Below are 23,942 nucleotides of genomic sequence, written 5' to 3'. Positions count from 1 at the left end.
CGCAGCTCTGCCTCACAGGCAGCCCCGCAAGATGCCTATGGGCCTGAAGTGCTGACCAGTGAAATCCAGCTCCAGCTTAATGAGACCGAGCTAGGCAGAGTCAATTAAATCAAATTCCCACTAACATCCCTGATATATCTGCAGTGTGTGCAGCAGAGGTGGTGGCAGCGGCAGCAGCAGTGAGAGATTCACAGTATTAATAAAGGGATTCGCTGCCGCATTATATAAAAAAAAAGGAGTCGGGGGGGAGGGGAAGGAGGCAGGAAACTTCTGTGTGTTATTTACATTGGGGAAGGGGTGAGGGAAGGGTGTTGTGCTTCTGTGCGTGAATGAATGAGAGAGAGGAAGGGAGGGAAAGAAACACACACACACAGAGCACTGAAAGAAGGCTCTGTCCCCTAAACCCAAAATAACCCACTTCCAAGAACTGATGCTGGAAAAATAGTAAAGACCCGGAGTTGAAAACATTTTCACTTTAATACTGAAAAAATATGCCATTATAAAATCCTCAAATAGAATTAGTAAGTTTCACTTGCTTCCTCAGTTCTGGTTTCGTCAAGTTATAGTAAGATTTACAACAGCACAGAATTTTCTACCATTAAACTCTGCAGCCTAAGCACTAGAGTGACATTAATTGGTCATGCTTAACTGCCTTGGATTTTTTTTCTTTTTTAATGTTTACACTGTTACCATAATAGAAATCAAGGGTACTAATTTTTACATTCAGATGGAAAGGCAATACTGAATATGTGTATTGAAAAAGAAGAGAGAAAACAAAACCAAAGCCTCACCTCCCCCATCCCCCAAAAAAGAAACGCAACCCACCATCAATAAAGCTAAGCTCTCCCAAGAAAGTAATTCCCGCATCAAGAGAAAAATAGAAAAAAATCAGTGAGAATATTCATGCAACTATGTCTTAAATAAAACCTTTACGTTTTTTTCCACAGTAAAAGTACGATCTCTACTGCCTATTGATCACACAAAAATGGCGAAATGGCACTTTTTATTATTATACTGTATTTTGTATATAGAAGGTTTGATACGAAGGGACTTATCAGGTAAGAGGGATGATGGTGTGAACTAGACGCTGCTTCCAGTCGGTGGCTGGAGCGTCCCTGGGATGCGTTGTATCCATGCGAGCCATGCAGCACTTTTTTTTTTTTTTCATGTGTCTCTTTATTTCGAGTTGGAGTCATTTATTTACATTACATTCATGCCTTCGTGCAACTTTCCACTCCTGCTTTGCTGTCAAGAGGAGGCTGACACCAGCCTTTCCTCTGCCCCTCTCCTCTTCCCAGCCTCTTGGAGAGGGTTCGGTCCATGAGGGAGGAGGACAAAAAAAGCAAAACAAACCCCATCACAATAGGACAAAAAGCCCAACAAGCCCAAGAGCTGTGTTTCGCCCTGCTGGAGCCAGAGGAAGTGAGTCCTTGCTTGTTCGTTCCTGCTCTGGCCAAGCACAGGTGGTGGATGTGCCCACCATGCCAGGCTGTGTGGAGTTGCGCGGATGCACCCCAGCACCAGGCTCCCCCCGCCATGCACTGGGCCTCGGTGCTCACTATGGGGGTCACGAGGAGGGGCGGGCGGGCGTGCTTGTGTGTGTTTTGTTTCTCACAGAAGGTAGTCGAGATGCAGAGCAGTCCCCAACTGGCATTTGCTGCCCCACCAGCCGGAGGGTGAAGGGCCAATCCCGGGTGGCAGCCACCCCCTCTCAATGGCCACCTCAGTCTGACAAGGAGTGTGAGCCACAGTCGTAAACCCTGTGGGCCCCGTCGGTGCTGTAGGGCCCATTGTGCCAGTAGGATGAGTCGCAAACTGTTTGCAAGGAGTTGATCTCAGATGCAGAGGAGTTGGCATCCCTCCTCTTGGACCTCTTTCTGTTCCTCAGGATGAACACCAGCATGCCAACCACCGTGAAGGCAGAGGTCACAAAAACCAGCAGGAGCCCTGGCACCAGCACCGAAATAGAGACCCGGCTGGTCTCCAAGTAGGAATTGGAGTGAGTACCTGTCTCTGTCAAGCCGGTGCTGTTTTTGTTAGTAGAAATTAATGTGGGTGAGATTTTTAACTGAGGGCAAATCACATCATTGGAAAGAGACTCAAAATCCTCTTTGAAGAAATCTTCAGGGGACTCACATCTCAGGTCGCTCATAATCACCTTGGGGCGCAGCATCTCTGCCCACTGTTTGAAAGGCACGATAGGGCAAGTACAGTCCCACGGGTTGCCGTGCAGGTCAATCTGGGTGATGGAGGTGAGCTGGTCCAGCACTCCTGCCACCGGGAGGTACATAAAATAATTGTTGTGTATGCTCAGCTTGGAAAGTGAGACCCCGGCGAACACATCTACTGGGAGAGACCTCAGCAGGTTGTTGTTGAGGATGAGGACTCTCAGTTTAGGCATTGCATTGAAGGTGCCCGGCATGATCAGCTGGATTCCATTAAACTCCACGTTCAGATACTCCAGGTTCTGCAGCCCAGTGAATTTCTCCCGGGACAAGGTGTCTAAGTAGTTGCTATCCATGTAGAGCCATCGGAGATCAAAGAGGTTCTTGAAGGTGTTGTTCTCAACAGTAGCAATGTTGTTGTTGCCCAGATCGAGTAAATTAAGTTTCCGGTAATCCAGAAAGTGGGATTTCCTGATAGTGTGTATTTTGTTGTCTCTCAGGAACAGCTCCTGTACATTGGATGGCTTGGGCTTCAAATCCACCAAGCTGCTCACATTCCTGTCATTGCAATTAACCTTTAAACCCGAGCCAGGGATCTGATCACAGCTGCAAATGTGTGGGCAGGAGACAGTAGCCGATAGCTTGCTTTTCACGCTGACTGTCGACACGGCAGCGGTAGGTCTGGTCTTGATTTGCCAGTTGACGGGAATTTTTGTACCTCCATTTGGACCAGATCCTGGTGTGGCAGGGTCTTCTTTGCCATGTATTTTAAAGGGAGTTGGAATGGGACCAGGATCGCAGGTTTCTTCTTCAGCAGGGGGAGCAGCGAGGCTAGAATCCACTCTGTTCTTTTTGCAGAGCTCTTGCTCAGTGGTCTCATTTAAATCTTTGCCCTGCAACCTAGTAGGAGCCTCACAAATCACTCTGCCGATCAAAGCATTTTTGGGTATGTTTTCCAGCCATTCCTTCAATGACAGTAGATCACAAGTGCAGTCCCAGGGGTTATCCTCCAGCAGGATTTCAGCAATGCCTGGAATCTGCTCCAAGACCTCCTCATAAGGCAAGGTTTTAAGACGGTTTCCCCGGAGGTCGAGATGGGTGATTGGCACATACTGAAACACGTTGGGGGGCAAGGTGCTGATGAGATTGTCATTTAAAATCAGAACCTCTAGTTTGTTTAAGTCCCTAAATGCTCCTGGGTCAATATCCCGCAATAGATTAAAATCTGCCTGGAGGTATTCCAGATCGTCCAGCCCCAGGAAAGTCTGCTTCCTGAACGATTTGATCTTGTTGTTGTTTATGTGCAAGCGTTTCACCAGCTGCAGCCCAAGAAAAGCCCCAGGAACAATCTCATGCAAACCGTTGTTTTCCATGTGCAAACTGACTGCATTGTAAAAGTTAGCAAACTCATTAGGGAAAAGTCGAGTCAGGGAATTTCCATGCAGGAATAAATGGTAAAACTGGGAAGCTGGGGCGGTGAAATGTTGCAGGCTGGTAAATCCCTTTTTCTCACAGTCTACGTGCAAATCCCCTTCTATCTCGTTGCAGGCACAGATCTTCTCTTTGCAAACGTCCCCTGTAACGTTTCCAGCAGCAAAACAAAGAGACGTCTCCAGCAACAGAATCCAAAGCAGCATTTTTAAACCGAGCAATTCATTCCCGATCTCATCACAAAGTAACAGCAACCATCCTCCTCACACGGAAAGCAATTCCAGTTCATTCAATACATGAAATGTCCGAACCATCACCAAAGGGGGAGAAAAAAGAAAAAAAACGTGGGGAGGGGGAGCCGGAAGGGTCAGCGGACAGGGGGGAATGCTGTCTTTTCTCCTTTCTCCCTCTTCCCCCCCACACGTACAACTGCAACAGCCCGGATTCCAGTCAATAATTATATCCACAAACTATTCAGGCACGTACTGCAAGGCACGCAAAAAAAAAAAAAAAAAAAAAAAAGAAGAAGAAAAAAAAAAGAAAAATAGGAAAAGTAGAAGGTAAAAAAAAAATGCCCCTCGCCGATCCCCCTCCCCGATGCCTGCCGGGCAGCTAAGCGGAGGTCTGCCGGCCGGGCTGGCTCAGCGGCGCGGTGCTGCTGGCCACCGGCCGCCGCTGCATGTTAGAGAGTGGCAGGCGGGAGCGCGGCGATGGCCGCGGAGGCAGCCGCGGTGCGCGGGCTGACCTTGCCGCGCGGCCGCGGAGCCGCGCTCCTCACCCGCCGGGCGCTGTCCAGCGCCCCCGGTGCTGAAAGCGCGCCCCAGCCTAGGCGCTGCTCGCCGAGCCCCCGGCGCTGCGCGGCCCCTGCCCCCTCTGCGGTGCGCGGCTGCCCATTGCCCGCCGGAGCCTGCCGCGGGGCCGGGGCCGCCCGCCTGCCCGCCCGCCCGCCTGCCCGCGCCGCGCCGCGCCTCGCCTCGCCCTGCCGGCCGCGGTGCCTCCCCTCCTCGCTCGCACGCTCGCTCTTCTTCCCTTTTTCTTCCGCTGCTGCCGCCGAGTCGCACGCTAGCACACACACACTCACATGCACGCAGAGGGAGAGTTGCTAAGAGGCTCTGCTCGTTTCAACCTGGTGCACTCTGAAAGATCTGACACCCTCTGCTGAGCTGCAGTGGCAAAAATCCATCTGCTGAGGGAATGCTGGAGAAAAAAAAAATCAATCCACGTACAGGGCAAGCGTTAAAAACGCTGGCATTAAAGCTGTCGGTCTATTTAGATGCTTTCTCCCAAGCTGATTATTTAATTTATTTCTTCTCTTTTAAGATGGAAAGTTTAGCATTCCCCTTCTTCTGACTGATTCCCTATTGCCCCCATTCACATACACTCACACCTGCACGAGCAGCCAAGGAAGGTGCATTTGACTTAATGTGTTTCCCAATGTCTTGAACTGAATTAGTGTCAGGGTGTCAAGCGGATAACAATTTGAGGTAATTATTCTGCACGCCATTTTTATCGTTGCTTTAAATGCATTTCTTCCTCCCCTGCAGTCTGTGGTGTTTCATGCTGGATTTGTTCATTTGCTGGTGTTCTGCATGCAATGTTGAACTATGGATTATCGCATTTTTTATATATATATATATACGTTACAATTTAAATTATCTTAGAGGAGAAGGGGGGTAGGGAGGAGGGGATTGCTGCACTGTTAGCAATTCACCTATTCTCACAGAATATAATGTCTCCCTTAAGGAGGGGCGGAGAGGACTGAAACTGGCAGATATGCATCTTGACATTCTTATCTATATATAAAAATCTAGAGGTGCATGTATGTACACGCACATCTATTTCTCTAAGTATGCTCCTAATATCCTCTCTGTGGAAATAAAACACCTGCTTCTCTCAACCCCGTCCCCTTTTCTCCCCCCATCCTCCTGGCCCCCTATTGCATCTCCCACTCTTCTGACAAAACAGATTACACAGTGGCAAGATAAGTGCCTGGCCTTAAAGAAAGGAGCCAAGCCTACAAAAGTTTCTGCATCATTTGGACGGGTTTCAGATGCCTACGACCGAAGAACCAGTTGCACCTCTGGTGGTGCAAAAAGGGAAACTCACGTTTTCCCCCTGCCTTGTCAAATCGCGCTGAGGGGGAGGAGAAAGAAGGGGAAGAGGAGAGGGGGATAGAAGACAAAAAAGGAGGGTAGGGGGCGGGAGGGGCAGCCCAGCCTTTAGGTGCCTCTTGCATCCCGGGGCTATACCTTTCTTGTCCGGCACTGCTGGTGAACTTTGCGGCATACTGGTAGGGATGGAAGGGGGGGATGTAATCATTGGGATGGGCTGAAGGAGGATTATTTAAAAGGAAAGCAAGGGAGCCATATGGAGCCTGCAGCCCCTGGCCCCGGCGGCATGCTAATTTGGTCAAAGCTTTTCCCTGGCTGCCGCTTGCAAGTAAATTACACATCCTGCCGATGATGATATTATCAAATTAATGTAATTAGACCACAGACAAGTTACAACAGTGGCTGTGGCTGTTTTGGGTCCCCAGGATGAAGATTTGGCCTTTGTGTTGGTTACAATGGGCAGAGACTACAGAGAGAGGGGAAGACAGGGGGAGGAAAGGGGACAGGAGGAGGGAACGAAACAGACAAAAAGAGAGAAATCTTGGCCCTGAAAAAGCCTGCCCAATAAATTACAAATGGGCCAGAAGAGATAAAATGCCACTGAGGCAGAAAGCACCACAAGAAATTTATTAGTGGTTTCATTAGGGGAAAAAAAAAAAAAGAGAGGGAAAGGAAACTTGGCGCCACATTGAGGCACATTAATTCATTTCTCCTGACAGTTTCTTTGACTTTGTCTCTCGATGATGCTGGGGGCGGAGGGGTGTGTGCTAGGCTGCCTGGAAACCTTCTGTGGATCAAAAATTGCAGCCTCAAAGTGCAAGGGGAGCTGGACACAGGGAAGACCACAGGGAATTCCGTGGAGGGAGGTGGGACAGCCAGGCGAGGGGGCAAGGGTCAGGGTGGAGGTCGGGGGGGGGGACACGACTGGGTGTCAGCAGCACTGTCAAGGTTTCAGTGAGTAAAAGCTCAAGGAAGGAAAGGCTGAAAATTTGGAGCCTGATGAGTGCTCACTGGGATGTGGAGCAGGACTAAAGAGCTTGTTCTCCTGCCACCTTAGAATAAAGCTTCTGAGCACCTTTACTTTCAAGTTATTAAAATTGTTCAGGCACCGTAAAAACAATCAAAATGCAACCAGAGGACCTGAACGTTAACAAGATATTAAATAAATAAATACTAATCAAGTAAGAGGAAAGAGATAATGACTTGTTGTCAAAGCATGAAGGACAAATTGTTTGCCTCTTAGAAAAGATCTGCTGAGAGGTGGGAACTAGTGGAAGACATCTAGGGCCCTAGAATTCCAAAGTGAAAAAAAAAAAAAAGTAAGGATCTTCAAGAAAATTGAAGAGTGTTCGTGGGTGCTATGTACCTTCCAAAAGAGTATTTAGATATGGAACCCATTGTGTTTTAAGCTGTGTGCTTTGGAACTGTACTAAGAGATGTATATCTCATGTATAGGATATGTATCTTGAGAGAGCATCAATCATGCAATGTTTAGCATCTAGAAGACAAGTCAGAAAGGAAAAAAAAGAGGTATTATCCATTTTAGATTTGATATCTGAAGTTTGGGTTCTGGAGGTCAAGTTATACAGAAAAGTTATGTCAGGATCATGATCATTTCTTGGCGCCAAAAACCTAAAATTCTAGATTTTCTCATCTTCTTGAATTAAGTTTGGAAGCACGTATCTCAGAAGAAGAGGTGTGTCTCAGGTTGTTTTAAGGAAATACTCATGAATCAGGTTGCTTAGGATCATTTTGGCTGAATTTTTTTATTCTTTTGTTTAACATGTGGTAAAGTGAGAAATCATGCAGTGCTGAAGCTCAACGAATCTTGGTCTTTAAAATTCAGTATATGCATTCCAGATTGCAAACCATAAACAGCCTGAATAACCAGAGCTCAGATTATCCCCTCGAAATTATCCAGTAGATCAGATACAGGAAATAGCACTCAAGTTTACCATTCTCAACTCCTTTTCTAATCTGATGTCTTTTACCTCCTGTTTGCTTCTGCCTCTTCTGGAAGCTTTAGGCAATGAGCTTCCTACTTATACCTTTCTCCTGGCTGTTCAGTCCCGTATTTAACCAAACACAAGAAAAACGTCTTGGGCATCACAGTTGGCTTTTGGATAGGAATGGTTTTACTCCTAATATGGAAAATGCCTTGAAATAGGAAAAGGTACTGGATTGCTTTTACATTTTCCCAGCTGATGATCTCCCATCTTCCTGTTACTATGACTTTGTAACACCATCTAAGGTGTTTTTGCGCTATATTGGAACATGTTCAAAAACCAGTTACTCCATCTAACATTATGGATCTTGCAAAGAAGTCAGAGCATCTGCAAAGTTTCTACAGAACAAACATTTGTTATTCTAGATACCTTCTTGCAATACATGTGCTTTGTACTATAAAACCATCTTCATTATTTCTCTGGGAGGTATAATCACAATAAAGACATCCACATATGATCCTCTCTGTGTGTATACACACACAAACACACACACATTATATACAGACATATACAAATGTGTGTGTCCTACAAATTATGAGAGACTCAGCAAATGGAAAAGTCACAGGATCATTATTTCATTTGAAATGATGTCTTTTTTCAGGCTTTGTCTATGCTGGGAGCAGAAGTCAACATAAGACTCTCTATATGTTGATGCAACTCCTGCAGAAACTATGTTCCCTGGTGTATACAGTGACTTTAAACCATTTCAGATTTTCTGATTTTAATTAAGGATGGGAGGAGTAAACATCTAATACACGGATCTCATCCCAGAATTTTCTATTATGTTTCACAGTCGAGACTTCACAGAACTACTGAATTTCTACCTAAATGGCACGTAGGCCTAACAGAGTTTCTGAAATCACATATTTTTCTTCTTAATGTTCCTGAGGGCAGTGGAATGTATTTTTTAAATCTCCCTGTAATGTATTCACCACATGAAGCTTTGCAATATGATGCAGTAGAGGATGACGATGATTAAAAAAAGAAAAAAAAAGAAAAAAAAAGAAAAAAAAGAAAAAAAGAAAAAAAAAGAAAGTTAGAGAAGCAGTTTGCTTACTTCTATCTAGTGGGTAGTAGACTGGCTCAGGATGAGAAAATAAAAATTCTTGGTCTTTCACAGTGTAAGAGCCAGCCCACATCTTGGCTCATACCCTCAACCACCAGACTACCAGCCCTCTTGCTGCAGCTGTTCGATTTTACAAGAAAAATAATTTTGAGATCCCTTGAACCAGGGAAAGGCAGTGGGAGAGCACGAGTTTACAGGCTACTGCTTAGAGTGCACACCAGGGTGTGCAGTGCCCTGGCGGACTTGCTTGCTTTCATATGAAACTAAGCTTGACTTACTAGACTTCATACATCAGATGTTTAGGCTGTGGAACCGGTAAGTAAAACTCTTAGACATTGTTTCTCCAGTATATATATTTGTTAGACCTTGCTATAATTTTGGGTTGGAAACATTGACTTGGATAAGTCACAAGGTTAATCTTAAAAGCTTCGAACAGTAGGTGTCAGAAAAGCAAACAGAAGTTATAAAGGTGGACATATTTTGCATCCAGTCTGGGTATAGCCTGCCATAAAAACCATGCAGTCACTTCACTTTAAAATTCTGATGATGCGGAAGCAAGAGGTGTATTTAACAAGTGGGTTAGGCTGAGGTCCTGACCAGAATTTCTTATATAAACTATATGTATTGATCTGAGTTTCTGACCCAGTTTCCACTGTGATTGCTTGCATTAAAATACCTGAGCAGTTCTGATGACAGGACTGAATCCCAGAACTACTGTTCTTACTGGTGAGAGGGTCTAGAATACCTGTTTGATGAAGAACTGAATTCACAGAGATGTTTTTATTTTATTTTTCTCTTCCTTTTGCTTTCCCCCTTCCCCTTGACTGCAGCCTATAGTCTCCAGCACAGAGTGATGGAGTGTCATGCTTTCACATGAAAAGGGTACTGCAAGGGGGGGTGAAGGACCCAACTTAGCAGGGAGTTGACCCTGTGTCTCCACTTGGAAAGTATATTCTGCCCACTGTGCTGTTGCTTAGAAGGAGAAATATAGGGAACTGAGTCACTCACCTCCTTTTGTTCCTCTCATCTCAAAACATACAAATACACACACTTTATCTCTTTTACTCTAAAGTTTGATACAACAGAAGCGGGCTACCTGTTTTCAGGAGAGAATTTCAAAACTGTGGAGGCTGAATGAAGGGAGGTAGTTTTGCTGCAGCCCTGACCCCAGAACGTGAACTGAGATTCCACTGCAGCATTTCACTGAAAAATCCTCTGAGCTGTATTGTAGATGCTTCCTATCCTGATGCAAAGGCCTGATTCTCTGCCTTTCCCAATGCAGTATATGATATGGTTGGTTACCTAGCTTGGTGACAGGAATTTCATTACAGGCTTCTCCTTCCCAAGTCTGGCATTGCAGTGTTCAGCATTGCAGCACTGAACTACACAGTTTGGGGGATTTGGGTTTTTTGTTTGTTTGTTTGTTTGTTTGTTTTTAATGATAAAAGGCATACATTTAGACTGGGGAAAAGTATTACAGTGAAATTAACTGGAGGTGTGAGAAATATTTGTTCTTTTGGTCAGCTACAGCAGGGAAAGTACTAGTATAACTTTACAGCCCTTAATAAGAAGTGATAACATTTGTACCATATTCTAACCTCAGCACATCTTTTTTTTTTTTTTTTAACAGATTCCAGAGTTATCATTTTAAGGACTTGTTACGACAATTCTCAACCTCCTGCAAACTTGACTCCTGTGGAGGAGTGTGTATGATCAATACACATTATAGTTCTGTACTTTTCCTAATGTAACCTTTTCTGTAGTTTGATTGCTTGCTTATTCCATTCTTTCATGAAACATTTAGAGAGTGCAAACAAGCAGAAGGTTGAAATAGCTGGCCACTCTGAAGCATATTGAAATGACTGAATGGCCTCAAGCTGTGCCAGGGGAGATTCAGATTGGATATTAGGGAAAAATTCTTCAACAATAGGGAAGTTAAGCACTGGCACAGGCTGTCCAGAGAGGTGGCTGAGTTACCAACCCTGGAGGTATTTAAAAGACTGGTAGATGAAGTGCTTAGGGTACGATTTAGTAGTGCACAGGTTCTGTTGGGTTTGATGATCTCCAAGGTCTTTTCCAATCTAAGGATTATATGATTCTTTGACTGAGGTATTTTAGTAAAGTGCATTTCTGAAATTGAAAATTAGTTAAAAATTGCTTTCATCCTTTTATGAAAATTCATACATTAAGACAGGGAGACCATGAATTAACTCCTGCAAGACTAATCAGGGTCATTTAGATCTACACAAGGCATTGAAAAGTGTATTTCTCAACAACAACAAAAAAAAAAAAAGGGGCCTAAACTTTCGATCTATTGCTTATACAAGTAAGCCCACTGAATCACATCAGCTTTAATAACAGATCTATAATGTGTTTTCAATAATTAATTCTTATTCATTTTCATGGCTGAGTCTCAGAGCAACATAAGGATCATTTAAATGGACAAAAGTAGGTAAGAGTTTATGTCTCACTTTCTTTAGCTATGATGGAGAGGGAAATGCTTCTCAAAGTACAGAACACATCACTGAGGCAAAGCCCTGCCCTATTCCTGGCTCCAACAGTAGGCCACTGCAATAACCCTGGGCAACTCATTTCTCCTTCCCGTGCCTCATTTTCCCAGTCTGAGGAAGTGGAAGGAATTATACAGCCCAAAGATGCCTTGAAATCTGTGATGAACAAACATGATGGCAGAAGTAATTATCATTCTCAGTCAGGGGTACAATATGATAAGCCAAATGTTATGTAAGAGTAATACCTATTTCTTCCTCTTTTTATCAGCCCATTTCAGAGGCTTTTACAATGGAATTTGGTACAATTTTATTTGCTCAACAGATCAGAAAACAGAGGCACTGACCTTGGGAAGGTCACATATCAAGCCACTGATAGTGCTAGAAATAGACGCAAGTCTCAGAAGGCCCAGTCCTGCCTTCTCCCCCCGTATTTCACAGATGTAGAACTACTGATTTATAGCAATAAGCCTCTTCCAAAAGAAAAGCTAAAGGCTTCCTGTCTCCTTCCCCTCCTCTCTTAGGCTTGATTTTCTGCATCAAAGGTTTCATGTGCCAGTCATTTTCTTTCTGGAGGCCTAATGTAGTTATGTGGTGTGACAGTAATACCAAGCCTTGGTTTTCTTATTAATTCACATCTTAATTCAGTGTAATTGAATTATTTTAGCTGGAGAAAAAGATTCTTTTCTTTCCCCAGTCTTCTCCTGACTCAGACTTCAGACTTCAAAAAATGCAGGGATTTCAAAGACAAATAATGAACCATAATGAAACACAAAGTGCATCTCACTTAAGAAACATTTCAAACAAATTAATTTAAAAATCCTTTTTAAACCTGAGAAGTGTGAATAAGCGTTTTTGTTTTCAGAAAGTCTATACATTCCTTTTTTTTTAAAGCCAAATGAAAACAAAAAACAACTAACCAGGTAAAGATGTAAACCAAGTTAATAATGTTCAGTGTAGTTCAAATTGGAAACCTGGAACAAACCATCTCAGTTCATTAAAATGTGAAATGTTTTGCTTTAGTTTTGCTATTTTTGTTTTCTAATATAAAAGAAAGCACATTTTGAAATAGACAATCAGAATGGAATACTGAGAAATCAGAATTTGACATCTTTCACTGTCTTCCATATTTTTGTTTTTTTTTTAAAATTGTATCTTGTCAAATTTCTGTTTCCTTTCCTTTGATTAACTTGAACTGGAATTTTCTGATAGAAAATTTCTGAAAAGCTTTCTGAAAATATCCATTAGGAGAGCATCCAATGATGTCTGAACATTCAAAGGAAAATTGCTGGGTGTCAGGAAACTGTGGGAAGACTGAATAGATGAAACCCTTAACAATAAAATAATACCATCTTCCTATTTATGCAGTGCCTAGAAACCATACCCTGGGACCAATCCCAGATAGCATTTTAGTTTTAATTAAATAACATTTTAGAGACATAAAGGAGAAGAGAGGTTGGTGACCCAATTAATTGTTGTGCTACTTGATTTTACATCATAGCATCCCAAATGATTTCAAAGGAATTATTCTGATGTAAAGCTAGAGTATTGCAGTGGTGACTCAAGATGTAGTTTATTTTTTCTCCATCGGCAAAGCTGATCTCAGAAATCCCTTACTGCGTTCACTAGCCGCCAGCCATTAATTTTAACTTCTTGAAGCTTTTTATTTAACCAAGATCATTTTATTGATCCAGTTCATATTGCTATCCACAAATAATTCTGTTCTTCCTGAGTTGATGAGAGGATCAAATCAGTGTTGCAGCTGAGGTGACTGTCAGGATTCCTACACCCAGAGGAAATGGATGCATCCTAAAGTCTGTGATTCAGCCCTGACAAAACCCTAGCATGGATGAATTTGGAGCTTATTGTCTTTAATTATTATGTAAAATACACAGAATCTATAATGCAATTTCATGTGAGAATCTTGCAACTTAGTATATTTGTGTGTGTACAGATATAGATGTGTGTATATATCAGGGAGTTGAGTGCAACTGTGATGGGAGAGTGTAAAAGACAGAAATCAGGCCAGCATCAACCTAGGGTTTTACTAGACTGTCATTCGTTAACAACACACATTTTCTAATGGTAAGTCCTTACACATTATTAGTTATAATCACTACATATTCAAATGGTCCTTAATAACCATCTTCTACATTACCTGTGTGTGTTCAATATCACAGAGTTAATGCCATGTAGTCAACACGATGCTTGCAAGTAGTTTTGAACATCAATTCTGAGATGTCTTCGATGAGGTAAGCTGGGGCCAAAATTAAGAGTCATTTTCATTCCTCTTTTTTTCTCATGTATCCATGGCACTTTTACAATCCTCCTCAAAAGAAAGGAAGAATATCCTCTGCTCCCAGCCCAGACTACCTTATTTCCAGGAGCAGGACTTGTTCATTTTCCCAGGCATGTTTCCTGTGTGTTCTATACGCGTTGTTAACACCTTGCAGAGTTTGTGCCTCGTACTTGATTTTCATTGTAACTTGGTTTTGCAATCTCATCACAAAAGTCTTCTTTTCCCTCTTGCACTTAAATATTAACTTTACATGTACAATTAGCTCTGTCTAGGAACTCGGACATTGTTGCTGGTAATACCATTAATAACATCATAAAATGTACAATCTCACAAGTAGTTGTAGTGTTGCAATATGGTCATTTTAGTGTGCTTATATTTAGTTTAGGTAAACAAATACCAAATATGCCTTCCTGAATCCGTTTCAGCTTTATAAGTGCAACAGGCCTGTGCTTTGTGAGCAAGACTTCTATTTAAGAAACACAAATATTTACTTCATAAGCTATATAGATATAATTCATAAGCTATATAGATATTTAAAATTCAGAAATATATCAACACTTCTGCAGAAGTTACTTGAAAATAGTTTACTTCAGATTTGCTTTTAATACTTGGCATAAGAACTGGGCCATTGTTTAAGTAGGCTTGTACTCTCTCTCTCATTTGATGGAAGTTCCTTTCTTACTCTGTAACAGTTTAGCCCTGGCTCAGCCAATTTTGGAAGCTAAAACTGAACAGTTGGAGTCCTAAATCCCACCCTCCTGACTCCCCTGGGAAAGGGGAGAGGAAAATAAGAAAAAGTCTTACAGGGTAGAAACTAAAACTACTGATTTAATGAAATAATAACAACAACAACAACAATAATAATGATAATAATAACAACAATAAAATATTAGAAAGTAATAAAGTATATACAAAATATATGAGATCATGCCCTCACCCCACCCCTGAAATGACTATACGTTACCACAAGTACTGTAGAGAAGACAGGAGGGAATGAGTCCATGGCTAGGAGGGAGCTGGACTGAGGAAATGCATTCAGGAATGCATGGATCTGAGATCAGGAGCAAACAGACAGATGAGTTCTTCACTGGATATCAACCATCAAAGAAGAGAGAGACACTAGTAATCTCTCAATATGATGTATATGGACGGGAATAGTCTGCTGGTCAATTTAGGGTCACCTGTGCTGTCCACCCCTCCCTGCAGTTAACTTTTAAAAATGAAATTACTTAGATGAGACTGAGCTGAAGCTAGAAACTGATTCTAGTTTAGCCCGAACCACAACACGCTCTCACATACAATGGCTTCTCTGGCAGTGGGAGAGATTGAGGAAAACCAGGATGGTTTACTACATGAGTACCAAAGGCATGAGGTTCAACAAGGCCAAATGCTGGGTCCTGCACTTGGGGCACAACAACCCTATGCAGTGCTGCAGACTGAGGGAAGAGTGGCTGGAGAGCTGCACAGAGGAGAAGGACCTGGGGGTAATGGTTGACAGCTGACTGAGCATGAGCCAGTAGTGTGCCCAGGTGGCCAAGAAGGTCAATGGCATCTTGGCTTGTATCAGAGACGGTGTGACCAGCAAGTCCAGGGAGGTTATTCTCCCTCTGTACTCGGCACTGGTGAGACCGCACCTTGAGTACTGTGTTCAGTTCTGGGCCCCTCACCTCAAGAAGGATGTTGAGGCTCTGGAGGGTGTCCAGAGAAGAGCAACAAAGCTGGTGAGGGGGCTGGAGAACAAGTCTTATGAGGAGTGGCTGAGAGATCTGGGGTTGTTTAGCCTGGAGAAGAGGAAGCTGAGGGGAGACCTTATTGCTCTCTACAACTACCTGAAAGGAGGTTGTGGAGCGGAGGGAGCTGGCCTCTTCTCCCACGTGACTGAGGACAGGACAAGGGGGAATGGCCTGAAGTTCCACCAGGGGAGGTTCAGGCTAGATATCAGAAAAAAATTCTTCACAGAAAGAGTCATCGGGCACCGGAACAGGCTGCCCAGGGAGGTGGTCGAGTCACCTTCCTTGGAGGTGTTTAAGGAACGGGTTGATGAAGTGCTGAGGGACATGGTTTAAGGGAGTGTTAGGAATGGTTGGACTCGATGATCCAGTGGGTCCTTTCCAACCTAGTGATTCTATGATTCTATGATTCAAATAATACTCAGTTTTATAGTTTTACCTTCTTTGGCATGAGTATTTATATACATTCTAGAGTTTAAGCATTTATAAACGGAAAAAAAAATAATCAGAAGCTGTAGAGCAGGTCTGCATTACATGGTCCTGTAGGATGCACATGATCTGGGATTCATGTACTTGGCTCTTGAACAGATAATTTCTTTGGTGTACAGGGAGCAGAATTTGCACTGTAGAACCACACGAGTGAGCTTTGGATGAATCAGCACATATCCTGAACCCTCTATGTTGCACACATGCAGAGTGGTTCATGCTGCCGGAGATCTGCTGAATCTGTGCAAGAGTATGTTCCATCCACTCTTGGACAATGGGAAATTAAGTGAAGGCAGCACAAGCATACCATAATCAAATTTTACCGTTCTAACAGCAGGAATGCTACACTTCTTTATTTTTATTGCATCTGGCTTTGAGTAGCATCACTAAAATGTAATTTTGCAGCTTTCTCTTAGGGAATGTAACAGATCGCTGAAGGACTCTAGGGCCACAAGTGGGAAATATCTGTAGGAGGGCATGCAGGGTCAGTGCTGAAGGACTCACTTCACTTCTCTCCGACACTCTTCTTCATTTTCTTTCTTCATAACACTCATCATGAAAGTTCAAGTTATTGAGGACTGACTCAATAAGTTGTGTGCTTTCACTCTAACCGTAGAAGGTCAACTAAAGGTAAAGCAAAACCAAAACAAAGCAACAAAGTGATCAGCTGAAAATATAAGGCTTTTTGTCTGAGGACTCAGAGTAGAAACTCCGTTTTTGGTGGATTTCTAAAAATCTGAAAAGATTAAAGGGCAGAGCTACATTTCTCTGAACAACTGATTTTATTTTTTTTTTAGGTCACCGCTGGGATATAAAAGGATGGATTTTTGGATTACAACTTCTTTTGTTTTATTTTTAATCAATATGGTCTCTGGCTTTTTTTTTTGTTTGAGAGGAGAGTGGGAAGAGATTAAAAATGTTTTGGGTTTAATTAAACTTTTAAATAATTTAAATAAAATATTTTGTTGCTTTTAGATTTTAAAAGTGAAGCTGAAGGACATCTTTGATAGAACGCTTCAGCAGTCTGATGATAGCTTTAACTTTTAGCATCTAGTCTGAGATACTCACCTAGGCATTCTTACCATCATTGGAAAGAACTTAGCCATTTAACTTCTACTAAAATATGTATAAAATGTGAAATTTATTTTTTGTGACACTTTTTTATTACAATGATTCTTACAATTTCCTTTAATTTATACTTAAATTAACTAACTTTCAGGATACTAATTCTATATGTGGCTAATCCCACTCAAGTGATTAACTCTGACATCAAAGGGATGTTTATAAGAAATAATATTTAACTGGAAAAAATAGACACAATTTTTTTTTATAAAGTCTGTTTTTTTCCCCTCGTTTTTGAACAGAATGAACAGTTGAAATGTTTTTGCTCATTAATGTACTTCAAGAGTAGCTGAACAGAAAGTTGTCATCTGGCTGTAGTCAGATAGTCAATATAAAAAAGGAAATTATTTTTCAAAGCAGAATAAGCAGAAGAAAAGTCATCATGTTGTGTCTCCAAAATTTCCTGTGAAAGGACAAATATACAAGAGGAATGTTACATTGTTATTTCTTACCTTTCAATATTACAGAGGGCTGTTTGCTTATTTTCTCTTTTACATCTCTACCAACATATTAGAGAGAAATGAGGGGTGAAAGGAAAGAGTGCTATGTTGATGACTGTCATAAAAGCTGAGTGTTATTGATTATATTATGTATATTGATAGCTTTATTTTTCTGAATCTTGACTCATAAAAAAATTAAGCTTGGGAAGCACTTTTCCTAATTATTAGAAAAACTCATCAAATTTACCATTTTCTGTGAATACTTAAGAATATTTTCTTCCATACACTGTTTATTACAAACATATTGAATGTTATCTGTTTTATAACTTAGCATCATCTTGTTGACATAAAGGAAATCAACCTCTTTTAAGATCTCAATCTTATGACGAAGGAGCATTTCAATTCAGACACTCTGAAGAGTCAAGAATATTTAAAATAGCAATGATTAAAAAAAGGAAAAGAAAAAATTACTTCTTAGTGGAATTGTTGCTAGGAGATTCTAGCTGCTGTTTATGAGATGAATATGTCCTTTTTTATTAATTAAAGAATTATTAATGAATAGATAAACAACTGACATGCCAGCCTTTCGGTAAATTTGTGTAGAAACTTCCGATGTATAATCTGATCAAGCAACAGCAACAACAAAAAATCTTGAAAGAAAATTGATCACACAAAAGATAGATTACAAAAGGTAGGCCATACTTTAAATCTTTCCTTTATCCTGTCAAGCTACACCTTTCTGGTGTTGCAACCAACCACCTTAATTAATATTGGTCACTGTGAGAAACAGGATAGGGTTAGATGGACAATTTGTCCAATATGGTTTATTATGGTCTTCTGTTCTGCTTGTGTGCAATTCAAGACTATAATTAATTTAGCTATCATCACCTAGGTCAGTAGATATAATAGGATTTTGTTATAGCTTAGAAGCTGTCAAGGTTTCGCAAAGAAGTGAAAAGGCAAAACATTGCTCAACAAGACCTCCTTGGCAACTTTTTTTTTTAATGTGTTCTTAAATATAATTTAACAAGTTATCACAGTGAGATAAACTGCTAAACTATTTCAACTTAAACTTTTGTTTTCCAAATACCCACTCTGACTAGGTGATAAAAAACATCGGCCAGTAGTTTAAATTTGGTAAAGACATAAAAAACTGAAAACAAGGATCTGTTACGAAACCACATTAGATCATCATAGCTACAATCATCTCCACCATAAATGTGAACGTTCTAGAACTTGAAGAATCTTAAAAAATAATTCATAAAAATTAAATATTGTTAAAAAGTAAAGATTTTTACAGTCAAGTGCCCTTACTCCAAGCTTTACCACTTGCATATATCAGAGTGAGAAACAAAGAACAACCAAGCTTGACTGCTCCCACAAGTTAAAGATCACTTGAGGTAAAACTGAGATACTCATACATGCTCACAGCCCTAGTTGTTAAATCAGGAAAAGATATGTGATGTTTATTATACTGACATTTTTAAAGTGTTTTGTGATTTTTGTGTGTAGTTTAGGGCAATAAGGTATATCTTCTTTGTAAACTGCTTAGATAGCCTTAGGACTCTCTGGACAAGCTGTCTTGATATCAAAACCAGTACAGATTCATTGCTGCTAAAAGTTTAAAGCTGGTAATCTTATCCATCCACTATGCTTCTAGAAACACACACAACCATAGATTGTATATGCCATACATCTATTTACAAATGCGGGTTCTGTAAGTAGAAAAAAACCCAAAAACCTCAAAGCAGCAGCGATTTCTGCTAATGGTTTACAATTTTTTAAACATGTTTCTTTTTTAGTATGGAAACTTGTCCCAAAAAACATGGAACATCCACAGTTCTCAGTGAATTCTTAGGAAAATGGAGATTCTCAGTATTTCGCAGGGTCAAACCAATACAGAATTATATTTTTGGGGTTTTGTTGTTTTTTTTTTTTTCCTGAATGTTTGCACAATGCTAAGAAAGGCCTGTAGGGCTTTTTTTTTGCTTGGTGATACCATCTTCAGTTCAGTCATGAGTCTGAAAAGTAAAGCCAGCAAAATTACTAAACCAGCACTTTTCTGACAAAAATGCAGAATTTATTCTGACCTTTGCATGTTTATTTCAGAAATTGTTAATTTGATATTTGTTTTCTGGTCATCTGGTACTGTATTTAAGAACATGTTGTTGTCCTACTCTGTTTTCTTTTTTGATTTCATATGTAATGATAATATATTATAATATTGTTTAGAAATATGCCTTCTCCTGTAACCCCAAAATAACTCCTTCTCCTCTTCCTAAACCAATACTGATAGTATGAAAAATAAACCAGAAATTAAATCATAGGGAGACTTTGGCTGGGTAGAAGGTATTTTGTCTGTCACGGAAAGAAAGTAAGAAGGTATGTGAGAGAGAGAGAAAGTAAGAGAGAAAAGAAGACGAGGAGAGAATGACTAAAGCAGAAAAGGAAGAAAGGAAAGAAGGAAGCCAAAACAACAGCAATATAAAAAATACTGTATATGTTTTGGGACAGGAATATAAATCCTATGAGATTTTAAATAAATGAATCATTGTATTTCTCACCCATATGTAATGCAACTGAGGTACAGCTTAAACAGCAGTGTCTTTAGGTCAAGAATGAGAGTGACTATTGGAATAATACTAGAAATAACTAGTCTTTTGCTGATATCAGTGCTATTTTTTCTGCAATGCAAATCTACTGTATTCACTACCTTGGGCAATTAATATAATTTTTTTTTTTAAGACAAAAATGTGTAAAAAGAATATACTTTCAAATGACTTCCTAGCACCAATATTGCCAGGGAGTAATACACACGTAAGTAATAAAAATACATATTTGCTAGCAATATAAGAATCCTGTCTGTTTATTTGCAAAGAAGAAGGCCTGTCTTCCTCTCAATTTGATAAGAGATGTGGAACAACTTTGATGCCTGTGGTTAAAATAAATACATAATAACAAAGCTGAATAACATTATCTCATCAGATGTAATCCAAACAACCTGGCAGTTATCAATGAATAAGTTACAAGAGTTTAGCACTTGCAAGAAACAAGCAGTATAACACATCTCAGTACTGTTTAATATCTTCATCAATGATATAGACAGTGAGATTGAGTGTCCCTCAGCAAGTTAGTAGATGACACCAAGCTGAGCGGTGCAATTGCCACACCAGAAAGAGAGAATGTTATCCAGAGGGACCAGGAAAGGCTGGAGAAGGGGGCCTATGAGATCCTCAAGAGGTTCAACAAGGCCAAGGACAAGGTCCTGGATCGGGGCAATCTAGGGGATGTTGTGATTGAGAGCAGCCCTGTAGAGAAGGACTTGGGGGTGCTGATTGATGAGAAGCTCAACACGAGCCGGCAGTGTGTGTTCACAGCCCAGAAGGCCAACCGTGTCCTGGGCTGCATCAAAAGAAGTGTGGCCTGGAGGTCGAGGGAGATGATTCTGCCCCTCTGTTCCTCTCTTGTGAGACCCCATCTGAAGTATTGTGTCCAGTTCTGGAATCCTCAACGCAAGAAGGATATGGAGCTGTTGCAATGGGTCCAGAGGAGGGCTACAAGGATGATCAAAAGGCTGGAGGTTGAGGTTGTTCAGCCTGGAGAAGAGAAGGCTCTGAGAAGACCTTATAGCAACCTTCCAGTACCTGAAAGGGTCCTACGAGAAAGCTGGAGAAAGACTTTTCAATTCTTCACAATGAGGGTGGTGAGGCACTGGAACAGGTTGTCCAGGGAAGTTGTGGATGCCTCATCTCTGGAAGCATTCAAGGCGAGGTTGGATGTGACCTTGGCAGCCTGATCTGGTGGGATGTCCCTGCCCATTGCAGGAAGGGTGGAACCAGATGAACCGTATGGTCCGTTCCAACCTAAACTATTCTATGATTCTATCTTTTAATGACTCCTCAATAGTCATGGCCCTTACTGCTGGTATGTTCAATAAACAGCAGTAATATTTTATTTGCACTAATGAACAGACATATAGGCCATACCATGGTGATGCTTGATGTTCTGTCTTTATGGCAACACATAATCATTGGATGGTCACAAAGTGGATATTTTAGATCTCTGAATATGAGCCATCTTCACTCAAATAGCACACCTCTGTGAGCAAATTACACAAAACCAGAGTCAGTCAGGGCTGGTTCAGGTTAATGGTGATACTTCTGCAGTTAAATCAGTTTATGTTAGAGTACACATTTCCACACCCTCAGCCCTCTAGGGCATAATGGAAATTACATAGCTGCGGAGTTTTATTGTTTTGTTTGTTTGTTTGTTTTCCATCAAATCCTGCTATTCTTAGCAGAAACCCCACCAGATTTTTTTTGTGCAGACTTCTGAGTCACGAAATGGGGAATGTCCCTACTCGTCTCTGTTTTGTGTCAACATTCAAGTGCTGTCTCTGTGTTGTGTTGACATTCCTGTGCAAATAAAGCTATTTCATGTCAATGGACTTGATTTAGCAATGGAGTGTTCTAGTTTTAGGTGGCTCCAAGGAACATTGCTTGATTGATTTCAGTGTATTGCAGTGGTTAGCCAAGATCAATATTGGTAACAGTAGTTGTAAGAATGCAATATCTACAAAAGATTTTCTTCTCTTCTCTGGCTAGGGCTGAATACACACTCATCTCCTCCCAATTTCTACCACTACTCTCTTAAACAGTATTGAATTTTTTTTCAGGACTATGGCAAATGTTACTCAATAAAATTGTACCATTGGAAAAAAAAATTGCCAGTTGATCCTTATCTGAAATGTTGAAATGATAATTTATCATTATATTGTATGAATTGACTGCATTACTGTGCAACTGGGTAGCGCTTTGCTTCTCAGTTTCTCTAAAATATTCAGAGGCTATTTACTGTTTTAATTTCATAATTCTTGAGAATTAAATATAATTTTCAGTTGTTTTTAATTAGCAGTCCAATCCACACAATAGTCTCTTTGCAATTTTCTAAATGAAAGTGACCTTCCAAAACAGTCTGTCCTTCTATTGTAGTAAGAATTTACAATTAGTTGAAAAAACTTAAAATATAGCTGAACAGCTGATGAAAATTTAGCTCTCTTACAGTGATAAAGATACACATCATTGTTGCTTTTTATTGCCATTTTCTGTAATTGCCTCTGTGGATTCTTAAGTGTATTTTTTGGGGGGCTATTTTCCCTTCTACTTCCTGGATTATAGGAATTTTGATTGCTTTTGCTAAGCTGCTTCTTACAGTTCCTGCCGATTAGTAGCGCTCCACAGAAGGCATTTTTGCAGCTGTAATCCAGAATGCTTAATAAAAGGAAACAGAATCCATAAACCACTATTATTAATTAAAAAAATAATTAAAGGATCCAAGGTAGTTAAAAAAATTCTAAGACTAGAAAATAATGTGTCTTATCTTATATACTGTGGAGCTGGGTTTTTTTATTAATACAAAAAAATGTGCTGGGAAGCTTGGTCCCCTGGATTACTAGACTTCACTACAGGAAAGAAGAACCAAAGCACTATCACTTAGCCTCATTTTTTTTACTCATAAATTGCCTTGATTGCAGGCATTGGTGGAGCTGAAGATAAGTCGCAAAGCAAGATCTTACTGACACTGTTTCTTGAGCCTGCCTGAACTGGAAACTTGCCTACCAGTAAAATGAGCTGCGCAACTGCAGCTACATTAATGCCTGACACTCCAAAGTTCACAGCACCTCAGTGTCACTTCAGCAGCTGTTCAGGAGATTTGCTGTGTGATCTCATTCTCCTCAATTTAATACGAATCACAGCTATTCAGTACCTAGTAGGATTAACTCCCTTGTTTTTGTACTGGTGAGGGAGGTAAGAAGTTATAACAACAAAAGAAGAAAAGGACCGGGGAAGGCACTGTTGTTAAAACGTAAAAGTCAGTGAAGGTCTATGATGCATGTAATAACCATTTTTAGTAGTTACATTCATTTATGCTGACTGTAGAATACTTACTGTTTGCACTCACAAGAAAGCAACAATGATGAAGGTCGGATGCTATTGTTTCCAGAAGTCTCCTGGAAATGGTAGGGCACAGTCAGAGGCTCAGTGTCTCATGACTATAACTGGTTGAGAAACAAAATATCTAAAGGGTTTCCATGAGAAAATGCCAATTTAGCATCAAAAATAAGTAACTAGTCATTTTAATATAGACAGTATTTAATTTAGAGGAAATGGAAAGGTGTTTGAAGAGAAGAGATCATAAATTGTAGTTTGACATTTCACAACGAAAAGATTAAATTTTCATTCCAACATTATTTTGCTTTTAATTGTAGATAGAAACACACACATGAATTAAAATAATACAAAAGATTACAAAGGCAGAAAAGCATTCTGACTTGTTTTGGAAAAAAATATTAAATATTTTGACCTTTTAACTTGAATTGAGATTATTTAAATAAAAATATACTTTCTTTTCCATGAAGTAGATAAACAGTTTTGCCCATTACCTGGGCATTACTGGACCAGTTCTGTGCTGGTCCCAAGAATGTCCTATTTACTCATAGTGTTCAGTATCAATCATCTACCAACTTCTCAAAGCTGCTCTGATCTCTTATTTAAGTTTCTGCAAACTTCTTGATGCTGA

General features: G+C 40.6%; 1 protein-coding gene and 1 long non-coding RNA gene across 2 annotated transcripts in view; one reads left to right on the top strand and one right to left on the bottom strand.

Moving 5' to 3' along the window:
- Positions 1 to 380: 380 nt before the first annotated feature.
- SLITRK1 (SLIT and NTRK like family member 1) lies at positions 381 to 4,084 on the bottom strand. Its single transcript, XM_009559404.2, has one exon. The coding sequence runs from the start codon at positions 3,800 to 3,802 to the stop codon at positions 1,724 to 1,726; it is 2,079 nt and encodes a 692-aa protein (XP_009557699.2). The 5' UTR covers positions 3,803 to 4,084; the 3' UTR covers positions 381 to 1,723.
- Positions 4,085 to 4,575: 491 nt separating this feature from the next.
- The window catches only part of LOC128854081 (uncharacterized), a 30,455-nt gene continuing 11,088 nt past the window's right edge, over positions 4,576 to 23,942 (top strand). The window contains exon 1 of the long non-coding RNA XR_008452984.1: positions 4,576 to 5,080. This is a non-coding gene — a long non-coding RNA (uncharacterized LOC128854081). The remainder of the gene's footprint in view (positions 5,081 to 23,942) is intronic.

The sequence above is a fragment of the Cuculus canorus genome, chromosome 1 (genome assembly GCF_017976375.1).
Source record: "Cuculus canorus isolate bCucCan1 chromosome 1, bCucCan1.pri, whole genome shotgun sequence".
Lineage (NCBI taxonomy): Eukaryota > Metazoa > Chordata > Aves > Cuculiformes > Cuculidae > Cuculus > Cuculus canorus.
The sequence above is the reverse complement of the archived record's forward strand: the minus strand, read 5'-3'. Positions and strand labels throughout refer to the sequence as shown.